Source organism: Salarias fasciatus, chromosome 1 (genome assembly GCF_902148845.1).
Source record: "Salarias fasciatus chromosome 1, fSalaFa1.1, whole genome shotgun sequence".
Lineage (NCBI taxonomy): Eukaryota > Metazoa > Chordata > Actinopteri > Blenniiformes > Blenniidae > Salarias > Salarias fasciatus.
This window is the reverse complement of record NC_043745.1, coordinates 6,039,583-6,062,232: the sequence shown is the minus strand read 5'-3', so window position 1 is coordinate 6,062,232 and position 22,650 is coordinate 6,039,583. Positions and strand designations below refer to the sequence as shown.

Below are 22,650 nucleotides of genomic sequence, written 5' to 3'. Positions count from 1 at the left end.
TCACACACCTCTCACTGGACCGGAGTTTGACTGGAACCATCTCTTCAGGGTACAGTACAAATACAAAGTATCAATCAATAAATATCAATAAAGTAGTACTGTCACAACCTGGCTCAACAGAGTGTGACAACAGAGGGAGACCACATATCTGCAGTGATTAACATAAAACTTAATTAAATAAACAAATCATCACAGAGTGAAGATGAGTAAAAGTGTGTGAATGCAAAATATCTGTAAAGTCCCTGTCATAATGAAAAAGTGCCAAAAATAGTACCCCAAAAAATACTGAAAAACATGAAAAAGTATCAGTGAAGTAACATTGACAGTTCCAAGGTATCAATAAATATCAATAATAGTTATGAAGCACAAATTAGGTACCAATATTAGTGAAAATCTATCAATATAACAGCTGATAGAAATTCTCAAAGCAAAATGCTGTATTTGGCTCATATATTTGGCTTCCCTGTAATGCGGACCGAAACTGTATGGAGGACCGAAACTGCCATAATTAAAAATACAGAAATATAAAAATGCATCAGTATATAAATGTATTTTCCAATAACTCACACAAAATGCTTTTTTTTAATAAGAAAATGTGACTGAAAATATATTTATTTTGTCATTTTCACTTCAGTCTTTTTATATATTTGGTGATATTCAAAAATTCTTTCCTCATTCATTTTGATGCCTGTGTTTTTTTCTGTATTGTTTTACTTTCAAATTTTCTTATCTCCAAATTATATATTTCTGTATTTTATTTTCCTTTAATATTTTATTTATTTGTTGGCATTTTTTTTCATTTGCTGTCACATTTATAACTTCATTATTCCCAATCTTGGATTTTCATCCTCTATTTTTTTTCGACACATATTTGTTTATTTCTTTATTTCGGCGTCAATATGTTAGTGAGGAGGAAGGGTTTGAAGCCGTGTTTTGGGGTCAGCTCCTCCCCTACTGGCCAATCTACTTTAACATGGTCCACATCCATAAACGAATAAATACAATGTTAGATGAAAATAAAATTGATTGGAATTAACATTTATTTTTAATCATGGCAGTTTCGGTCCTCCATACGTCGTTACTGTCTCTGAGGGTTCCATCAAAGAGGAAGAGAGAGGAGCTCCGACAGAAGACCGAGAAACTACGAACTAAACACTCGGGTTTTATTTTTGAAAAACTGAATCGGATGTGTTGTTCAGCTGACAGCGCACGGGGAGGGTTTTATTTTGAAAGGTGCGAGCGGAGCTTCCGGTGTGTGTACGCCGCCTTGACGCTTCTGTTTCTGGATTGGAAAGTTTGCATCGTGGAATCAGGAAGTTGTGTGGAGCGCTGGTTCGGCCCGCGGTGACCCGTGTCTGCCGCTGCGGAGGACAGCGGCTCTCAGACGGACACCCGCTTCTCATGCGCCCCCCCTCCCGGACCCCCAGCGGACCCCCAGCGGACCCCCAGCGGACCTCCAGCGGACCTCCGAGCCTCCGCCGCCCTGCCCGGGTAAATCTCAGCTCTCGCATTCAGTTTGCTTCATGGAGAGACAGGAGGAAGCTTGTTGTCTCGCAGTTCTCTGTTGGGCTGCTCTGGTCCACGAACCCCTGCTTGGTTCCACTTTGTTTTGTTGTTGATGTGCTCGTGCCCGTGCCCGTACTCGTGCTCGTGTTCGTCCTGCTGGATGCTGTAGTCACATCCCATCAGGAGGTAAACACTGCGATCCATCCATCCACCTTCCATACGGGACACAGTGTCACACACGCGCTTTGTAGGATCCTTTTAGAACAACAATGAGCCTCAGACACGTTTTAGAGCAGAGGAAACCCACGTGTGCCCAGGGAGAACATGCAGTCTCCACCCAGAGAGGACCTAGAACCCACAACTCATACTGTCGTTCTTTATCTGTTCAGTTTCATTGAGTCCAGCTTCTTGCATGTTGTGGAAGCTGAAATGTGACATCTGGGCTTACAGTCACGAAAAGAAGGCAGAAAAATGCCAGGGACTGACAACAACAACAACAACAACAACAACAACAACAACAAGGCAAAGTCTGTTGTCTGGTTATGTGCTCGTTAACCACCTCTCCAGTCTAACCTCGTAGCAGTCTATTTGCTCGTGTAAACGCTTGGTAAACAAATGAATCCCTAAATAAATGGAGAGTCATCTTGATGTTTGCTGGGTTTACTGCCTGGGCTGGTTGTGATTCTTTATTCATCACTGTCTCCTGAGGTGGAGATTTCATGTCACTGTTTGTGGGGACGTCCAGCTGAAACAATATGTCCTTGAATTGTGTGCTTGGAGGTTGTGCAGTTGTTTACAGTTGTCCCAACTGATCTAGATAATACACATTCACCTATCACGCATGTCTGGGCAGACTAGAACTGAGCAATAAATCCAGGACAAAGCTTAGTGTCTGCTGTTCCTGGAGGAGAAGCTGCGGTGAGCCAGGACGTCGAGCTGAGCTTGACTTGAATTTGCATGGTGCAAGCACGTCCCGAAACAAAGCGTGGCACTATGGAGAGTCATCAGGACCTCTGCAGGTCATGTGTGTGTTTGTCAGCCGTGCTTGAGCACCGCTGGACGCTCTGGATGAATGTTATCAGATCGGTGTGGAGTTTGAGGATGATTCAATCATTTGAATGAAGGCAGGGTGGCGCTGCCTCTTTAGCAGGACTGAAGAGAACTGCTGCAGACAGTTAGACAGATTTATTTGGATTAGTAAGACATTTCTGTGTTTATCATTCATATGCACTCCTAGAAGCTTTTATTTTGGAATTATAAGAATCCAGAAAGAAACTGTGAACATCTAAGCTCCATATTTTTTCATGCAGGCCTTCAGCAGCTGGTTCTTAGACTTCTCAGTGTTGGTTGAAGTGAGTTAAAACTTATAATCTGTAGATGCTGTTTGCATGTTCACCCTGTGCAGGTCGGTCCGCATTCTCTATGCTGAAGCGAGCATGAAGAAAACCATGCACACACACACACACACACACACACACACACACACACACACACACACACACACACACAGAGCTGTGGGAGGATGAAGTGTAGTGTGTCTGTACTGGAACACCTGGAGAAAGCCTGGATTCAAACTCACAACCTTCTCGCTCTAAGCCCGCTAACCACTGTTCCCTGGGTCGTGCACAGCCACCTGCGCGTTTCACCTTGATATTTGTGTTGTTCTTGCTGTCTGAGCCTCATTTGAACTGGTTTCCTGTGGACGATGGGCTGTAGTAAGACTGAAGTAAAATAATTTCCTCTCTGTTTTTTATTTGCATTTGTTTGATGTTGATTAAGCCAGATTGAAGTAATGTCCCTGCACTGCTGTTTACTTCAGCCGGTGCATCTCATTATATTTTTACAGTTTCCTGTGAAGGGTGTTGTTCACACACGTTTAACTTCTCAGAGTGTTGCCTCATGAAAAAACTAGCCTTAAACTGAAGTTCTTCTCCTTCACAGCGATATTTGCTGACTGATTTTTCATTGGTAGATTATGGCTTCCATGCTGATTAAATAAACTTTTGTCTAAAATGTTCTGGCTGTGCTGAGATGGTTCGGTGTGGACTAGAGGAGCGTCAGCAGCAGCGTGTTGCCAGGGAGGGCGTGTCTGGAAGATGTGATGCTGAGGCTCTGTGTCAACACATCGCAGGGCTGACAGGGAGGGGCTCCTGCTGTTCAGCCAGTTGGTCATTACAGATCTCACTCAGCTGACAGAAACAAACACACAAGCTTCACAGATTAATCTTTAGACCATCCCTCCCCACCGAGCACAGCACAATCAGTAAGTACACTGGTATTTATTAGATGTTTCTTTTGCATGATAATTGATAGTGAATGTCCCAGCAGTTGATAACCTGCTGGCGTTCTTGTTTTTACTCATTTTTCTCTGGATTGTTGTAGATTTAACTTGCAGCCTGTTGCCATCAGGTGTGATTTGATGCTGGGAAATAGCCTGTTGCAATAGGGAAAACCTGTTGACATGCAGAGCATGGGCACTTTTTATTGCAGTTTGTTCGGGCTTTTTGCGAAGTGTGATGGAAATATTGGTATTGTGATGACAGGTTTATAAGTTTCATTATTATTATATGCTTTATTACAGAAAGGCTGAACTGTGAGAAATGTTTCCTTGTACCTTTACATTCCTGCTATGCAGACTAAACATGATAGAATTTTAAATTTAACTGACCAATCTGAATCGTTGCAACAGTTTGTTTTCCGAACTTTGTCATTTTTGTGCTTGTGACTTCTGCACCAAGTGTGGAAACAATCAGTGAGGTAAATGAATCAATAAATGAATTGCACTTTTGATTTTTAATTTGCAGAGGGTGAGTACACAGAAACACCATCTATCAGTATTCAGTCAAGTCTTTTACATGCATATGATAGATAATGTGAAACGATCTAGTATACGGCATCTATACATCGCACCGGGATCTGCTTGATTATTTTCTGAAGCATTTCTATTGGTTGATTTCCCCAGCAGGAGTTGATGAGTTTAAAGATGCAGCACATTTAATTAGTCTGGTTCATAGCTTTACCGTTCTCTTATCACTAACCAGCATCTTATTGTTGCCGTCTCTCATCCTGTGTAACCACTGCTTTAAGAAAACGTGTACATCTTACTAGATATTGATTTATTAATACATATAGATCCAACAGATTTAGACAAACTGGTTTGCACTGTCATTTTTGAGTCTGGCCTGCTTCGGTCATGAGAGACTTCCCTCTGTTTCCTGGATGTTTACTACACTGTTGAACGCTGAGATCACCAGAGGAAAACAAAACAAAAACACGTTCACCATCCTGCCTGGTGCCTGGACGCCATCCAGGTGGAGAATTGCATGAGTGAGCAGGAGAAAGTCAAAAAAAAAACCGAGCCGTGTAGTGAAGCTGCCTTGTTTGCGTTGTTTGTGTTTCAGGTCGATGATAAACCCAGACCTCCGCTCTGCCCTCGCTCTCACCGCTGACTGGAGCAGAAATGTCGTACTGGTCTGTCGGCCTTCCTCAGGACTCCGCAGAAACTCCCGGCAACATGGAGGAACACGTGTGTGAGTGAAACCAACTTTCCATTAATTGCACGCACGCGCACACTTGACACGGCTGCTGCGGGTTCAGACGAGTGTGCAGGCCCACTTCAGTGTGTATTGAGCTTAAATTTAGTAAAGAGAACTGAAACTGAGCCGGTCTGAAGCTTCATCTGCTGAGTGTGAAAGGTGTCGCCTCACGTAGCTCAGAACGCCGTTTACGAGGTGAAGTGATGGCGGTCAGGGTCAGACGCTTATTAAAAACCTGGAAGAGTTTGGGAGTTTAGAATATAATTTCCAGGCTCTGGAAAAGTTTTGGAAAAGTCATGGAAGTGCAGATGCTGTAATTGAAAGCTAGGGCAGAAATAATGATTATCATCAAATATAATTAATATTGGCAATATTTCAGTGGTGCACGAGAAGCACATCCAGTGATTTTCACTACTGCCATGGGCAGCGGTCAGCATAGAATTTAAACATATGTGAAGAATAAATATGATTAAAATCAGTCACTTTGTGTTCATTCTTATAGTCCAGTTAGTTGTGAAATGCAGAGGAAGTGCAGCTTCAGAAACCAGTAGCTGTTGAAACGCCAGTTCTGTTTTCAGAAGACAGCGAGCCAAGATGTGATATAAAACATTCGACGTTTCCAACGTGGGCACGGCTGCGCTCGTTTGCCATGTAGAGGGCAAAAACAGGAAGTTGCTGCTGTTGCTGCTTCACTGCAGGTTATAAATCGCGGTGTATCAAATATATCCAGTGAAGCTGCTGCAGCCTCCACTGACTGCAGCCACTTCACCAAATCCACCCGTTTGCTCCGACCTGTCGGAGAAATGACGGCGAAGCTTCAAGACCCTGAAACTGACAAGAAGCTCGAAGAGATGAAACTCTGAGCTGCCATAAGTGTCAAAACTACGACTTTATCGACATTTAATAACAAATTTAAAGGTGCTGTAGGCAGGATTTTGCTAGTCAATGCAAATTTTTCTGTGTTTTCTTTGGATTAAATGTTAGAGTATCCATTGATAATCCTTTAGGAGTGTAGTATAATTGCTCTACCGCGAGGGCACAACATTTCCATCTGTCTCCGTTCTGAGCTGAAAAGGAATCTCGACAGCTCAAGGTATCTTTGACCAATCAGAAGAGCCCCTGAGGCTCTAACCGTGATTGGTCGAGGGGCATTCGTCCCACATTCTTGTGGGAGGGGCTTAACTTGCGCGAGGGCGTGATGTCAGAGAAAACAGGACAGGATTGGCTGTGCTGGGTTTCAAATGGCCATCTTTGATGGGTCAAATCGCCATCTTGCTTAGGTAAACCTAAGCAAGAATGCGGAGATGCGGAATCCTGCCTACAGCACCTTTAACACAGTCTGTTTAAAGGAATACTCCGAAGATTTTGGACCCACGCCCTTTCCCTATCATTGTCAAAGTTAGACAAGCTCAAAAATACCTTATTTGTGTCTGTGCATCCAGTGGCTGGTTCCCAGCTGTTAGCATCGTAGTTAGCTTAGCTCAACTGCTGGAGGTAAATAGGAGACAGAGTCGGACTGACAAAAGAGGACAAAAAACTCCTTCCAGTGGTCCAGGGGATGGCGTATTAGCACGTGAAGTAAATCCGAATGGTTATAAAACATTTTAAAAGATGTGTTTTCTTTTCAATCCGTTAAAATAGCGTGTTGATACACACAGATCTGCACAAGCATAGTGCTCCGCGGAAGGATATACCGCCGCACAGCGGCTGAGTCTATGGCCTCTACTGCTGCGCTCCGGTATATCCTTCCGCCGAGCACTGCGCATGTTTCTGATACCTGCTCTTGGAATAAACATCCTCACGCTGCCAAACGCCTCTGGACTTCTTTCAAGCATATTACAGAGATAAATGTTCTGGTTCTTTTGTTGACCTCTGAACTGAAAGCTTTGTTTACGGCGCCGCGCCGTGCGCAGTACGGCTCATTGTTTCCAGGGCACCCTGAGGCTACACACGATGCTTTTTTTCCAGTGTAGTGTAAAATGGACGAATATCTGTTGGATGAAGATGTTGTGGATGAGAAGTTTGAATGATTTCCTCTTTAGCAAAAGCAGCATTAGCATTTAACATCGGCAGTCGAAAAAACACACACACAACACTGCAGCTTCCGTAGCTCTCGTCACACTACCGCCTAGACATATAGACATAGATATCTAGATGTAGGTGTCTAGATACGCGTGGACGGCAAGTAGTAAATTCAAATCGATATATGACATATCTGGTGACACCGGGCTGTCGTGGAGGAGAGGCGTGAGCGGACCGTGATGAAACATTGGTGAAACTAATGAGTTTTTTAAACAGAACTTATCCTTTAATTTGATGGGAATACTCTGAAAATATCTTTGTTTTAACACAGATAATATTTTCTTATTGGATAGCACCCTGTGTTTGAATACTGGACTTAAAATACAGTTCGGTGAAGAGTGAAGCTGTGTTTCGTTCATGGGAATTTGGTGAAGAGTTATGGCGAAATCATTAACAATCATTGCTATAAAAAGGAATGAACCCTGAGCGATGTGCTTGATGAGTGTAATGTTTTAAAATATTTCACAGTTTCAACCAGCTAGTGGCTCCGCTGGGGTTTAACTAGAAATCAGGTCAATATTCATTAATATTGTCAGGTATTACCAAGATGGTTTGGATGAATAAAAACACTTTTATAAGTGTGCAGTGTTAATTTCCATGAACTTTGAAATGAGTTTTTCAACATTTGCCCTTAAATTGAACTTTACTTGTTCGTCATTGGGCATCTGCCTTTATTCATTTTGTTGTTTTTTGGTCATTTTTCTCTAATTTTAGAGCTTCTGACTTTTCCGTTGTGACCCTGAGGCATGAATTAATGTCGAAGTAATGAAGAAGATTTTACTGTTTGGCATCATGATGATAAATCTTCTCATTAAATGTTATATACAGCACTAATTTTAACATGAGAAGTGAACAGGGTGCAGTTAACTCTGCTTTAGTTACTCTCTCTGACACTTCGTACTCACACACACACACACACACACACACACACACACACACACACACACACACACACACACTTCCCGCTGCCACGGGCGGCAGACGCTCCACCGGCATCCAGGGTTGAGCTGAACTGATGGGATCATGTGCCATATTCTCTTATTCAGCTCACAGATTGAAACACTGTTATTGATGTTGTTTTAATTAAATGCTGAAAACAATATTTGGAAGATGAAATATTGTGATCAGAAGTCATTTAATCGCACTTCCTCTTCTCTTACTATGAATAACTGTGGACTAGAAAATGTTCTCACAGCGATCAGTGTTGATAGATCATTAAAGATAAAAGTCGTCAACATTTAAAAAAACTATAACTTCAGCAAGCTGACCTACAGCAGCAGTTAAATAATCCTGAATAATTAAGAAAAAAGTGTTACTCCTTTGCTAAGCATTCAGTGGGTGGGGTGCTTTGGCAGCTGTAGCCTCTTCAGGTCAGTTCAGTTTATCAAAAGGTTACTGAAGCAGGGATTTTTTTTCAGAGAATAGTCCATCTGGTGTCAGATGAGACAGTAAAAATCCACAAAATGTCTTTACCTGGACTCGTCTCAAAATGGACTTTACTGTCTCAATCCACTGAAGTCAATGGCAGTACAATCAGAAGAAGGCAACCCTTGTACCAGATTGCCAAACGCCACCCGCCATAAGGCGTTTTTATTCAGCCCAGAATCAGATACAGGGTCATATAAGATCCATTAAGTTGTTTCGTCTCATCCTGACATCCTGGATCAGGTCATGCTCTGGAGCACCAACAAATTCTTCAGAGGTCTGTTGAACCCTTTATTTTAAAACACTCCTCTGATTCCATGATCCATCTTCTACACGGCTTTATCCAGTTTTATGTACGGGAGCTAATCTAATCTAACTCACAGAAAAAAAAATCTGACATTAGATTAGTTTGCTACCATTTAATCCAGTAAGTTTCATTTCTTTAGCCACCATCACAAGTCCAAAACCACATATTCCTTTACAGTGGACATGATAAAACACAAAGAACAATAAAACATAATAAAACACAAAAACATTGTGAGTTTCACAGGAAACGTCTATCAAAGACAGTAAATCACTGATCTGAATGGTCCCTGCTGGTGGATTGATCTCCCTCCTGATTGGGTGATCTGGGCACACGCCCTGACAGCTGGTAAAATAACAGAAGTGGGTTTGGAAAGGTTTTAGACTGAAAAGCCTCCTGACTGTGTGTAAAGTTCAAGAAACGTCGGCATTTTTGAATTTCCACGTGGACCCATGACCTGCCCCACTCTGCCTCTGATTGGCGAGTACTCACTGCATCCACTGATTTGATTGGTTACTATCGCCGTTTATTATGCAGGATGAGGACTGATGAGCCAATTGGAGGCAGAAGAGGGCGGGTCACGACCAGGCAATCACTGAAAACTGATAAATTATACTGAAATCATGTGACAGTGAGCAGATACTATGAAGAGGTTCTCATTAAAGAGTTTTACCTGTCACTATTTCTGAATAATGGCAAAAAGAAGGCAAAAATCCAGAGTATTCCCAATACGTCACAGACAACACCTGTTTGCTCAGCACTGCCCCCTACAGCGCAGCAGAGATACTGATATAGTGACATGTTGGGCAGAAGCGTCTCCACAGTATTAGGCAGCGAGTCATCCAGTCGTCTTTTGGGCAGTCGATTTTTGCAAAAGACGGCATAAAAGTCCTTGGACGACTCGTCCAAAATATCTATATTGACATGTCTCACCTCATCACTGTCTAAGACACTCTCTGATGCCTTCTGACTCTGTTGCAGCGATGGAGAGCATCACGCCACAAGTAAAATGCATCCCGTGAAAATACGTCCGTTTATTACAACGGGCTGATGCCAGTAGCCAGTAAAATAGGTTACATTAAAAATGTCTGAGGAAAAAAAATATATCTATAAAAAAAGCCAAGACTAATTCAATTTTTCATGTCTAATTTGATGTGTAGAATACTTTAAAAAGCACCATTTGGGTCTATTTTTTCATAAAGGATTTATAATCATTCTTGGCTCATTTTTTGTTCTCTGCAATGAAGAAACTACTACGAAAAAACAATTCATCAGTGGGTTTTTTTCTTTCTTTCTTTTTTTATTTTTACAGTTATGTCCATTGTTTTTTGTGTGTGCGCGTGTGTGTGTGGGTGAAAGTGTTCCCAGCTCGGTGGACCCTGAAGACTCTGGTAGCTCCACCTGCATGTGGTGGAATCTCCTGGAGAGCCTGGTGCTCCACAGCTTCACGGGGAGGCAGAACGTACCACTTTGAGAGAGCAGGGGTGGAAGACTCCAGCTGCTGCTGACCTGAGAGCGCCGCTTACCTCTCAAAATATACACACAACTCAATGACTGAACAGTCAGAAGAGCCTGGAAGTGTTTTTCACATTGTAGCTCCAAAAAGGATCAAATTGCGACATTTTGTAACCCAAACTTTGAGCTTGTGTAATTTAGCGAATCAGATTAGAGGAGAAATCCCCGCAGATCGCTGCAAAGACACAGAACGAGAGGCTGAGAGGATGGTGTGGGTATCACACAAAGCAGCAGGGCCCTCCTCCTCCTCCTCCTCCTCCTCCTCCTCCCGCTCCCTCCCTCCCTCCTGTTCCCTCACCTCTCCCTCCCTGCGTCTCCCATCCTGCCTCTGTCCTCTGGAAGCGAGTGCAGGGAGATCATCCCAGGATGCTGCGGAACGGCGAGCTCAATCCGCTGGGCGAGCCGGGGACGACCGCCGGCGAGGGGAAGTGATCAGACGTAGGCGTGTTGGCCGCGGGAGCGAGAGAGGAGGATTGGCTTCAGTGCTATGAGCAGGTCAGTGAGCGAGAGAGAGAGGATCGGAGGGGCAGAGCCGGACGCCGGCGGTGGCGGCGGCGTTTAGAGACGTACTGGAGCGGCTGACATCACACCTGGACCAGGCAGGATGCTTTACTGCAACCTGAACAAACCTGAGGGACGCTCGCACGGCGAGGCAGCTTCATGGCTTCAAAGCCTCGGTGTCCTGTTTACACTGTGAAACCATCTGCTGGCACAGAAACACTTCAGCTAAAGATACGAATCACAGACTGCACGAATAAGATTAAAATCTCAGGTGTGTTACTTTAAAAGCATTTTTTGGGTGTAATTTATGGATTGAAAGGATTAGAAGGGTAATTTACAGATTAGGAAAAAAAAAAAAGAAACCCAGGAACTTGTTTGTTGTTTGAATTGTTTGTGTTTATAGTTTTCCTCTGTATGTTTGGATTCTCTGTAGTGTTTAGTTAATACTGAGGTCAGTTCAGACTCGGGGGTCTTTCTGTGTGTAGTTTGCATGTTCTACTCTCTGCAGTGTTCTGACATGCAGTGGTCCACTGAAACTGCCTGAGGGCTTTTTCTAATCTGCCACCTCGCTGTGTGACTGACGGGGACGGAGTCCTCCTCAGAGCGCTGGCTAAACTGTCATCCAGCTCTGAAAAAGTGAAAGTGAAAGTCAGTGTTTTGTGTTGTAAGGATCAACCTGGGAAACCCCTCCATTGCTTCACGCTCAGTCTTATCTGGTTTTTATGAACCCAGGCTGGCAAAAGAGGAATTGTTTGCAGGGTGTTTTTTTTTTTCTTTTCTTTTTGATTTATTTATTCTTGTGAATAAATAAAACTCTTATCTCCATGAGATCATTCAGGCTCCTGAGACGTTGAGCCTAGATTTATTGCGCTCCTACTTGTGAGATTTTCATTGTGCAACACAAATTAAGATCTCCAGCAGAGCGTCGGTGAACAAAGGTCTCAGTCACAGTCTGACCCGCCAAGCCGAAGGTCCAGTCCTGCTCACAGCTAAAGCCCCGTGTGTGAGGATTATTGAAGGAAATGACCGACAGCGAAACAATTTATTCAGAAACCAAATGTTTAATAAGTTCAGACTCATGCAGTCAAAAAAGTTATTGGAATAAATTTGAATTATTTACTGAAAAAACACTTAACATAAGGTGGATTGTGAACTTTAGTGGTATATTATAAAAATAAACATAAATAAGTAAATTATTCCCAGTAGCTAACTTGGGTGTGAGAAAGAATATTGTTATTTATGTACATTAACATCAGCATCAGGTTTTATTGTGTTGTTTAGTTTATTTACAGCACACTGGCTGCCTGTGGTTGTTTAAACTGCTTTATGAATAAAGATGGATGGAATTGGATTTGTTTGGAAACGCTGCTCATGTCGGGATTTTGCTCTCGGCTTCAGTGAACGTCTCCTTTTTGTGCGGGACGTAGAGCGGCGGCGTTCGGCCGTGGCACTGGCGTATCGACGGGGTCTGGGAGCTCAGTGGGTCTAATGGTTTCACTCCCTCGGGCTTTCTCAAATAGCTTCAGCTGCCCAGTCAGACTCCATCCGTCTTAATTATTCATTGAAAACCCGCCGGGCCGCGTAAAGCAGGTCGACGCACCTCACACACAGCTGGAGCGCTCCACACCGGAAATGAGGAAAACCAGATGAATAAAGTTTCACAATTTAACTGACTGACGAGCGATTCACTGGTAAAGTCCCGTCCATGTGACCATGTGAGTCCCACAGGTGATGAAAAGAAATTGTTGATCAGGGACGCTGAGTCATCATAAATAGATATTTTACAAAAGAATGAAGTTATTCTAGTCAATTTGATCATCGTCCAACAAGTTGTTTCTTTCATTTGGAGAATGAGGAAGCAGACATTGATCCCCGGCCTGGACTGGAGCCCTGCTGCAGTCCAGCCGTGTGTGTGTTGAGTGTGGAGGGCGTTGTGCACCTGCCACCAGAGGCTGCTGCTCTAATCCAGTTAGCCGTTCTGATTCACGCCATGCGGGGATTCCTTAATAAGATGACCTAATTCTGGATCCGAGCTGCTAACAGGACGGCACTGATAGCATGTTTCCGTCCCGCGGCTCCACGGTCCCATTCATGACGGCGGAGACTCCTCTCAGCCTCTCCTAATCTCTGATTCTGTGTGTGTGTGTGTGTGTGCGTGCCCGTCGTGCCGGCAGGCCCCGGGGAGGAGATGGGAGCCAAAGCTTCGCTGGCGGAGGGGCCCCCGGCTACGCTGGTTCCTTCTCCCACGCTGGAGAACATCCAGGAGGCGTACAGCGGCGGGGAGGAGGCGGCGGCCAGGAAGCTGATCCGGCAGGCCTGCGGCGTGGAGAGCAGCTCGGGGTCGGCCCACATCGACGGGGTGAGTCCGGTTCATCGGCCGCGCTCCGCGCTCTGGATCCAGACGCCAGAACACTCAAACTCAACTCAAACTTTAGGACTTATAGATCAATTTTTTCAATTTAAAAATTGATTTTGACGTATACATTCAATGAAGTTTTTCTCCATGACACTTTTTGAAAGAAAATACAAAAGGTCGAAAAGGTTGTTCTTTGTATTCATTTGATTCCCAATTAAGAGACTGGTAAGAAATGCTTCACATTATTCACTTAAAACTGACTTGAAATGCAAAATAACAGAATTTTAAACATGCAGTGTAAAGCGCAATTAATCACAATTAACTATGGAAATAGCGCAGTTAATCACAACTTATAAAATGTATCTTTTGACAGCCCTACTGATAAACGTATTATTTATCAGTAAAGTAAAACTATGTTATCAGAAAATATCAGAATATTTCTTACTGTCATGGTTTTTCCACTGCGTTCAATAGTTTTCAAAAATAGGAATAAAAAGTTCATAATTTCAAAGTGTGAAAATAAAAACACAGAACAGACCAAAGGTTTTCCTTCTCACTTGACCAATGGGCTTAAAACACAATAAAACAAAGTATTCACACTTGTCATGAACACATTTATGCTCTTTTTTTTTCAACAGATCAAACACAAAATAGGTTGAAAATCAGTTTTCCTTAAAAATAGTACTTTAGTTTTTTTCCATTTTACGTTGAAAAAAAAATGGAAATAAAGGAAAATTTGTTCTGAATAAGTAGTTTTGCTTCAAATGGAATTGTTCTGTTGAGCTTCAACTCAGTGTTTTTTTTATTTTAAGCTATTTGGTTTATCCTCAGTGGTTTGACTCGTAGTAATATCCAGGTTTGATTCCTTGAGTTGTGTGTTCTCTCTCTGTGTCTGGGCTCGTTTCCACTGCGTTCCCACACAATTCAGAGACTTCTGTTAGATTGTGGCTGACACACTGTGAAGGACCTGTCCAGTGTGTGTGTCTTTATTTATGCTCAGACAGTGTGTGTGTGAAGCGATGCGGTGCTGCGGACCACTCCTGCACAGCCTGGATGCTCGGTGCAGGAGCAGAGGCGCAGACGGATGCGGTGCTCTCTCTGTCGAGTCGATTGAGGAGAAACGCTGCTGTTGTTGTTTTTCGGGGAGGAGAGGCCGTGGCGTCAGCAGAGACGTGGCCGACTTCCAGCGGAGCGGCTCCAACTGTTTCCAGCTAGTCTTCATTAGCATCCAGACAGCGCTGGATCTCTTCTGTTTTTACTCACTATAAGGATGGTCCAGACAGCTCCAAGCAGAGCTTTCCTCAAATTACATTTTTTATCATTTATTAAAAAGGTTGTGAGATTCAAAATTGTATATATTTCTCTATAAAATTTATATATTAATATAAATTCAGTTTTGAGACTGAATGAACTGTGAAAGTCAGAATGGCTGCAGGTCCATTTCTATAAGAATGAATTAACTGAAAATTTTATTTACTCGAACATTTAAGAAGAAAAACTTTGTTTCCAATCCTGTAAAATTGTTTTGATTGACTATATTATTGATTTTTGTTCTTGTATAAGCTATACTGTATATACATTAAAGCTGCTGTAGGCTGGATTTTGCTAGTCAATGCTAATTTTTCTGTGTTTTCTTTTAATTAAATGTTAGAGTATCCATTGATAATCCTTTAGGAGTGTAGCATAATTGCACTACTGCGAGGGCGCAGCGTTTCCATCTGTCTTTGTTCTGAGCTGAAAAGGAAACTCGACAGCTCCAGGTATCTTTGACCAATCAGAAGAGCCCCTGAGGCTCTAACCGTGATTGGTCGAGGGGCGTTCGTCACACGTTCTTGTGGGAGGGGCTTAACTTGCATAAGGGCGTGATGTCAGAGAAAACAGGACAGGATTGGCTGTGCTGGGTTTCAAATCGCCATCTTTGATGGGTCAAATCGCCATCTTGCTTAGGTAAACCTAGGCAAGATGGCGGAGATGCGGAATCCTGCCTACAGCACCTTTAATAAAATTATGAAATATTTCAGCTTTCGCATAAACAAGAAGTATGTGTTAGTAGTACTGGAAAAAGTTTGCTTTGATGATTTTAACATTAATCTTCAGTGAAATTTCTTTGTGAAGAAAGCATCATTAAAGGATTGTAAGCACAAAACCACCGAAAGTTTTAACAAACAAAAGGTGACTTTAAATAGCTAGTTTTCATGCTTTATCTAACTGGTCATCTGTCTTTCTGGACCTTTTATAGAGCTTATTTTAGCTTTAGAAGACACATTAATTCTTTGATCAAATAAATCTCTTTTGTGTGATCCAGAAACTATTCTTGTTTCGGGACATTTTCATGAAGCGCATTCTTGCTGATGGTTTTCTCGCTTGCTGAAAGTAAGACTTTGAACAACTACGTGTTGGGGAAGGTTTACTTTTCTATTCTTGAACTGCGACTGTAGGGAGACACACAGGTTTTGTTTGTCTTCACTGAACAAAGCCACACACGTCAACAGTTTTGCTAGAAAACAGGAAGTGAGGCCTGGATTAAAATAAAAGTCAAACCACATTTGGCAGAAATGGCCTGATCCCGGTTCTGGTTCCTGATCAGAGCTGCAGAACGATCAGGTGAGACGGTGGAGCGTTCTGCCTCACCGAGCTGCCTCAGCTCTGCCGGATTGTTGGCATCTCTCTGCCATTCAGGTGTGAAGTTTTTAACCCATCCACCTCAGCCAAAAGCTGCTTTCCTCTTCTATAATGCATTCACTTTCCTCTCTGCTTATGAATTAAAATGAATAATCCATTTCAAACGGTGTTTTTGGGACTGCCTTCGTCCCCCCCTGTGTCTCTCTTGGCTGTGGTGAGGATGCCTTTGAATTAGGCCCGATGAGAGCAGCTGATCAGCTGACCAGTGGAGTCACGCAGTGAGGCTGAACGTCTTCCCATCACCTGGAGCTCCGGCAGGCTGCAGACTCTCCATCAGGGAGGTGTGGATTCAGGGAGAGCTGTGTTTCTTCTTCACGTCCCAGATGGTCAGTTTGCGCTCAGTGGTCACTCTGCCTCCCCATGGTTGCTGGTGGTACTGCTGCGTCGGTCTGGAGCCGTGTCCAGCACTTTCAGGGCGCGATGCAAGCATCGGTTGAACGCATAAAATGAAGAAATGAGCACCGAGAATGGCGCTCTTTCTTGGTTCCTCTCTGTATTTCTGTCCAACATATGGAACCTAATCACAGCCTTATTATCCTAACACCTTGACAATAGTCTGCTGGAAACACTGATAAATTTAAGTCTTTGTGCCTCTTTGATTGTCAGCAGTGAGCTGATGAGCGCCTGATGGGCCTGACTCAGTTTGCTTCCTTCCAGCTCATGTTGAGCTGCTTCCCTGAGTCTTCTGTGTGGAAACAGCCTGGCTAGTTGGGATGACTCTATCTTTCATCTTAAGATATAAAGTGTTCTTCAAGGTCAGGGCAGCGCTACACCAGCTCCCACACCGAACTGAAGCCTCATTTCACTGACTTCAGTCAGTTGTTCTTGGCACTGGAAAAGATGAGGCATTTTAATGGATCGTGGAGGTTTAACACATTGTGTGTGTTCGTACTCATGCAGATCAAAACATACTTTATGACCAGTTGAAACACACAACTGTTTTTTCTAAATACTCACATTCCTTCCGCTTTGCATCCAACTAACAGTCACTGCAGCTTCATGCGAAGTGATGCTGCCAAGAAAGAATTTGTTTTGTTTTCTAATAACGTCACAGATGCAACAGAATTACAGCAGCTTCCAGACAAGGACGATCATTTTAGAGGCTCATTTTCTCATTTCTTCTGCCGTCTATGATTGTGTCACGCAGCGGAAAGCAATAAATTATTACTAGACAGAAGAATTATGAAAGTGGAGATGTTTTATTAACCGTCTCCACGACAAAGACGTTTTTAGTATCGAGGTTATTTTCAGTTCAGTGTGGGCATTCATCTTGAAATGCTCCTGAAATGGATTTCCTTTCACTTGAAAAACCAAAACAATTCAACTGTCTCCAGGTAATTTAGCACCTGTAACATTTTATACAGCATGGAAATGACAGGCCGTTGGGATGATGGGTCTGTTCATGCCACACTTTTACAGGAAAACTAACATCTGTTGTGTTCTGAACTGTTCATCATTACGTGTGTGTGTTTCAAGGTTCGCCTCCTGTGTGTGGCCTCTCATCACGGTGACCTCCAGAGTGTGTGTTACCTGCTGAAAGAAGGCCAGGTCAGCGTCCCTCTGGAGCCATCCAACAGCAACCCGGCCATCGTGGCAGCGTACTACGGCCACGCCGAGGTGGTGAAGGAGTTACTGGAGTCCATACCGGGTAGGAGTCTGAAACATCACGAATCCCACTTCTATATTTTGGTTAAATGCTGGATTTGCTGGATTTCCTCTCATTTAGAGGTGAAGTGTGTTTTGTTCCTGACTGTTTGAACCCCGTGTGAACGCTGTGGCGTCTCTGGGTCCCGGTCCAGGTCCCTGTCTCAGGAGAGACCTGCTGAACTGGATGCTGGCCACGTCGTGTCAGCGGGGTCACCTGGAGGTGGTCCGCCTGCTGGTCTGCAGCTACGAGGCCGACGTCAAGGACTGCTCCATCCACAGCGACGAGTTCGCCGTCATCACCGGGCTGCCTCTGTATGCCGCCGCACAAACAAGTACGGACACACACAGAGCAGCATTACACACACACACACACACACCTAAAAGATGCTCTGAAAGACACAAGAATACATTCATAAAGCTGAAGCATTCGTCACTTTGCTGAGTCAGTGCTGAACATGGGGCCAGTTCGCGACACCAAAGCTACGTTAACTATTTCACAATCTTTGAAGCAACACAACAGAAGACTTGAGTGAACCTCACTCAGAGGTCTGCTGGAACAAGTTGAGGGAGTGCACAACAGATCAGCTTAGAGAATGCAGAGATGATCCACTCTGGGCAGGTTGGTGAGGATGTGAGCACAGATTTCATGGACCGGGGTCAGGCATGGGTTCTGTTTACATTGCTACGATTTCAGCTGAAGACGTCTTCATGTGACGACAGCAGAATGAAACAGAGACACAATGGAGATATTTAAACTGGGGCTTTCAAAACCTAATTTTTTTTTAAATCTCAGTTAATCACATTGAGTGTGGTTACATGGTGTTTTTAAATCAGAATTATATTCATGAGTTTTGTGTTTACGTGGTCTTCCAGAAAGTCAGAACAGACCGGCTTCTAGCACTGCCACAACTCCAGCACAGACCCCACCAGGCAAAAGAAACTTAAATTTTACTCGAGCGCTACTAAAAGAGCGAGGAAGGAGGCTGACCAAAAGTTACAAATATAACTTTACTTACTTCAGTTGAAGCCATTGTTGCGAATCGATCACCTCTTCTGCATGCCAAGGCCGCTAATGTAATTTTATTCCCCTCTTCCGTGCTCGTTCATGGACGCAAGCCACAGGCACCAGCGTTTCACTAAGCTGCAGTTACGCCCAAGGCCTGCAGGGGCCGTTGTTTCACATGAAATGCAAACTCCTTAATGCACCTTTAATTCTGTTTTCTGGCGTTTACATGGTCATTTTAGAGCAGAATTTGGCTTTATTCGGATTTATAGAAAGTGAAAATGTGTCCCATGTAAACGCACAGACTATTTCCACCTTTAATCGTGATTAATCGCATTTTTCAATTTGTGTTGTTTTGCATTCCAAGGCAGTTTTCAGCCCGTAACGTAAAGCATTCATCAGTCCAAACAATCAGCTCACAAGCTGCATTTAAAGTCATTGTTGAAGTTTCAGGATGGCGACGTCCTGCAGCGACTGATTTTTCACCAGGGCGTCTTGATTGGGAATGAAACAGAGACTCGATTTCCTTTTTGACCTTGTTAGATTTTCACAATAAAGTGTCATGTAAACCAACTTAATGTAATGTCTATGTTAAAAATACAGTTTTTCAACTGAAAAATAGCCCTAAGCCTAAATATGTGATTATTCATAATTAAAAAAATTAATCTTTAGTCATCCTGACATTAATTACTTATTATATATTAATTATCACTAATGCGATTGACTCTGCCAGCCCTAATTTAAATAAACTAGGTTTATAGTGACTGATGTTGAGATTCAACCAAACCAGGATGCAGTATGTGAAGAAAGAAGAAAGTTGTAATTTTTAGCAAGAAATGCTGATAAAAAAGAATAAGTCAAGTTTCAGCCACTTTGATCGGCATTTATTTAGTTAAAACACACATCTTCAGAGCTGAATATGTTGCAAGTGTTAAACCAAAAGAGGCAGTTCTTGCCCGTAGATGAGGATGTACTGACCTGACTTCCACTTTCATGAACAGATAATTACTTTCAAAACCCCCAAAAACAACAAAATCTTTGACTCTGTCATTCAGTAGAGATCCTGAAACAATATTTGCTGCTTGAGTTTACAGTGACTGTCACTTTAGGTTTCTTATTAGATGGTTTGTTGCTCTGTCTGCTCATGAGTTAGACGTCGTGTCTTCAGCCTGAACCCGGAGCAGTCTGGACGGATGTTCCCTCTTTAGACTCAGCGAGCGAGCGGCATGTTGTGTGTTGCAGATAATGAGGAGATCGCCTGCTTCCTGATGCAGAACGGCGCAGGTTTCTCCTCCTACACCCTGGTGGACCACCCGGCGTTCAGCAAACACCTGCTCAGGCTCAACATACAGGAGCACCGCGAGACGGATGGAGACGAGGTCTGTGTTTAACCATCTGTTCACTCAAGACTTGATCCGATCGAAGCAGCATCAGGAAGTCACTGGTTCAAGACATCTTCACTGTTTCCTCTGATCGGAGAACAAAACTGCATAAAATGTTTCATATTTGTATTTTTTCACATCAAAATCTCTATTTACATGTGAAATACTTCAAACTGATGATTTTCTGTACTTCAAGGTGTTTTTACTAGTTCTACATTCAATTTATTTTTAGAAAACTTTCTTTTTTAATTTATTTTTACTTATTTACTTATTTCTACTTTATATCTGTGCAAAGTTTTCTTTTATATATAGGCTCAAATTTAATGTCAGTTAATTCAGTTTTATTTATTTGAGTCCATATAAAACACAGTCATCTCACCACATTTTCACAGAGAAAAACCAACAATTCCACAAGAGCAAGCAGAAGTGATGGTGGATCAGTAAAGCTCCTTTTTAACAGGATGCTCTGTATCATATCATTAACAGCATTCTGAATGTGTGTGTGTGTGTGTGTGTGTGTGTGTGTGTGCGCGCAGTGTGTCAGTGTGTGCTGGAGCGGTCTGCAGCTGCCCTGGTTGGACCTGGACTGGTTCATGGACGTGTCGTCCCGGATCACCCAGCTGGACCTGTCCTCCAATAGCCTGTCGGGGCTGCCGTCCGTAGTGCCCTGGGGCCTGATCCACCTCAGGACTCTGGATCTGTCCAACAACGAGCTGCGAGAGCTGCCGTCGGCCCACAGCTCCCAGGAGGTCATCTGCTCCAGGTACAGCGGCCTGCTGCAGACAGATGGTTACAAAGTAAAACCATTTCATCAACAGATGATTGATTAGAGTGAGTGTCACTGTGTTTTCCTTGATCTCTCGGACTCTGTCTTCTGTCCATGCAGCCTGCAGCAGGTGAATCTCTCCCAGAACCAGCTGGGCAGTTTGCCGGTCGGACTTCTCCACCTCACCCACCTCCAGAAACTCTCTGCTGCCAAGAACCAGCTCAGCCTCCTGTTCGACATCCCTCCAGGTTGAGTTCAATCCCCAACCTAGAATTTGGTTTCATTAGATGAATTGTAAACTGATTTTCTCTGCAGATGAGGGCAGATTCTTACTATTGATGTTGGTGATGGACGAATTTCTTGTCCATGAACGTCATGAATTGAAAAAAGGAGAAAGATTTAGATGTACGTGATGAAACAAACCCCACCAATTAAAGCCTTGAAGGAGATTTAGCTTGGTCAGCATGGTGGAGGCATCATCATGCCGTGGGGCTGCCTTAAGGCCCGTCCATGCTTCACATGTACGCGTTTCCGCGTCCGCTTTGGAAGGTCCGTGCACCACCGATGCGGAAGCGCTTTCTCCCATCCTACATTTTGAGCTCAGCTGTGCACGTCCCATGCAGGTGCGGTGATCCACGCAGCCTCGAGAAGCTTTTCCGGCTCTACAGACTGTTTATCTGCTCCTTTATTACGGTTTATTTAGAGAAAATTAAGCACATACATTGTCAGTACATTATCATTAAGTATTACAGTTTATTTAGCCTTTTTTTCCTGTTTCTGAATCGCGGGGCAGCGCCGGAGCGATTAGTTACTTTTTCACTTCTGTCTGCAGACCTCCTCCTCCTCCAGACAGTCTCTCTCTCTTTCCACGAGTTTTTCACTCTTTCCGTGTCTTTAAGTGGAGCCATCAGGCTGGAGCTCCGTCTACTTTCACTTTTACCATCATGTTTTGTTTGCTATGGCGCTCTGGCGCAGGCGCACACTTCCGCGACCTGCGTGCAATGCGCAACGCGGTCTCAAAATCTGGCTGCTGCACGGACGTCCGCAGATCGGTCCGCGCGGACCCTAGCGGACAGGAATTCATGACGATTTTTACGTCATGCGGACCAACGCGCACCCACGCGGACATGTGAAGCATGGACGGGCCTTCAGTGCTAATTGTACCGCAGTCATTGAATTTAACAGATGTACCTGATAAAATGTGTGAGAGCAGAGCACACTATCTGCTACTGCCGAGGCTGAATCAGATTAATGAATGTTTATACTGATTATTATGGCTGAATATAAAAATACTGCGAACAAAAAACAGCCTGAAAGTCAGCAAGAAGCTTCCAGATGGATATGAGAGGATGTCAGAGATTCTCATTTAGATGATTGTAAATGTGTGGATTGTCAGCAGTAACCTGTGTACCGAGTGATGCTCAGTTAAACCTCGTGAAACCGTGGTTGTTTTAGGATGGTCTTCAGCCGAGTTCAGTCCAACTAGTCCGTCTGGTTGATTCAGGAGAGAAAACGAGGAAGAAGATTCTCTGATGTGATTATTAGAAACCTGATCCAGTTTGACTGAAGTCCAAAGACGGCGTCTGCCAAGAGCCAGGAACAGTTTATCATCCATCTGTACTGTGCTGGAACATTCAGAAAGGTTTTCTTTTTTTTTATTAAAGCTGCTGTAGGCAGGATTTTGCTAGTCAATGCTAATTTTTCTGTGTTTTCTTTGGATTAAATGTTAGAGTATCCATTGATAATCCTTTAGTAGTGTAGTATAATTGCACTACCGCGAGGGCGCAGCGTTTCCATCTCTCTGTTCTGAGCTGAAAAGGAATCTCCACAGCTCCAGGTATCTTTGACCAATCAGAAGAGCCCATGAGGCTCAAACCGTGATTGGTCGAGGGGCATTCGTCGCACGTTCTTGTGGGAGGGGCTTAACTTGCATGAGGGCGTGATG

At 43.5% G+C, this 22,650-nt stretch overlaps 1 protein-coding gene across 3 annotated transcripts in view; it reads left to right on the top strand.

The window, feature by feature from the left end:
* The first annotated feature begins 1,298 nt into the window (after positions 1 to 1,298).
* Positions 1,299 to 22,650, top strand: part of lrrk1 (leucine-rich repeat kinase 1) — a 60,577-nt gene continuing 39,225 nt past the window's right edge. For 2 of the 3 annotated variants that reach the window (XM_030090761.1, XM_030090752.1), the window contains exons 1-8: positions 1,299 to 1,491; positions 4,908 to 5,036; positions 13,044 to 13,228; positions 17,384 to 17,555; positions 17,707 to 17,886; positions 19,800 to 19,936; positions 20,476 to 20,702; positions 20,826 to 20,953. In XM_030090761.1, the coding sequence (XP_029946621.1) occupies positions 4,967 to 5,036; positions 13,044 to 13,228; positions 17,384 to 17,555; positions 17,707 to 17,886; positions 19,800 to 19,936; positions 20,476 to 20,702; positions 20,826 to 20,953 (1,099 nt within the window). In that variant the 5' untranslated portion in view covers positions 1,299 to 1,491; positions 4,908 to 4,966. Of the gene's footprint in view, positions 1,492 to 4,907; positions 5,037 to 10,708; positions 10,864 to 13,043; positions 13,229 to 17,383; positions 17,556 to 17,706; positions 17,887 to 19,799; positions 19,937 to 20,475; positions 20,703 to 20,825; positions 20,954 to 22,650 lie in introns of those variants that run through there. The other variant, XM_030090769.1, reaches the window with a different exon arrangement.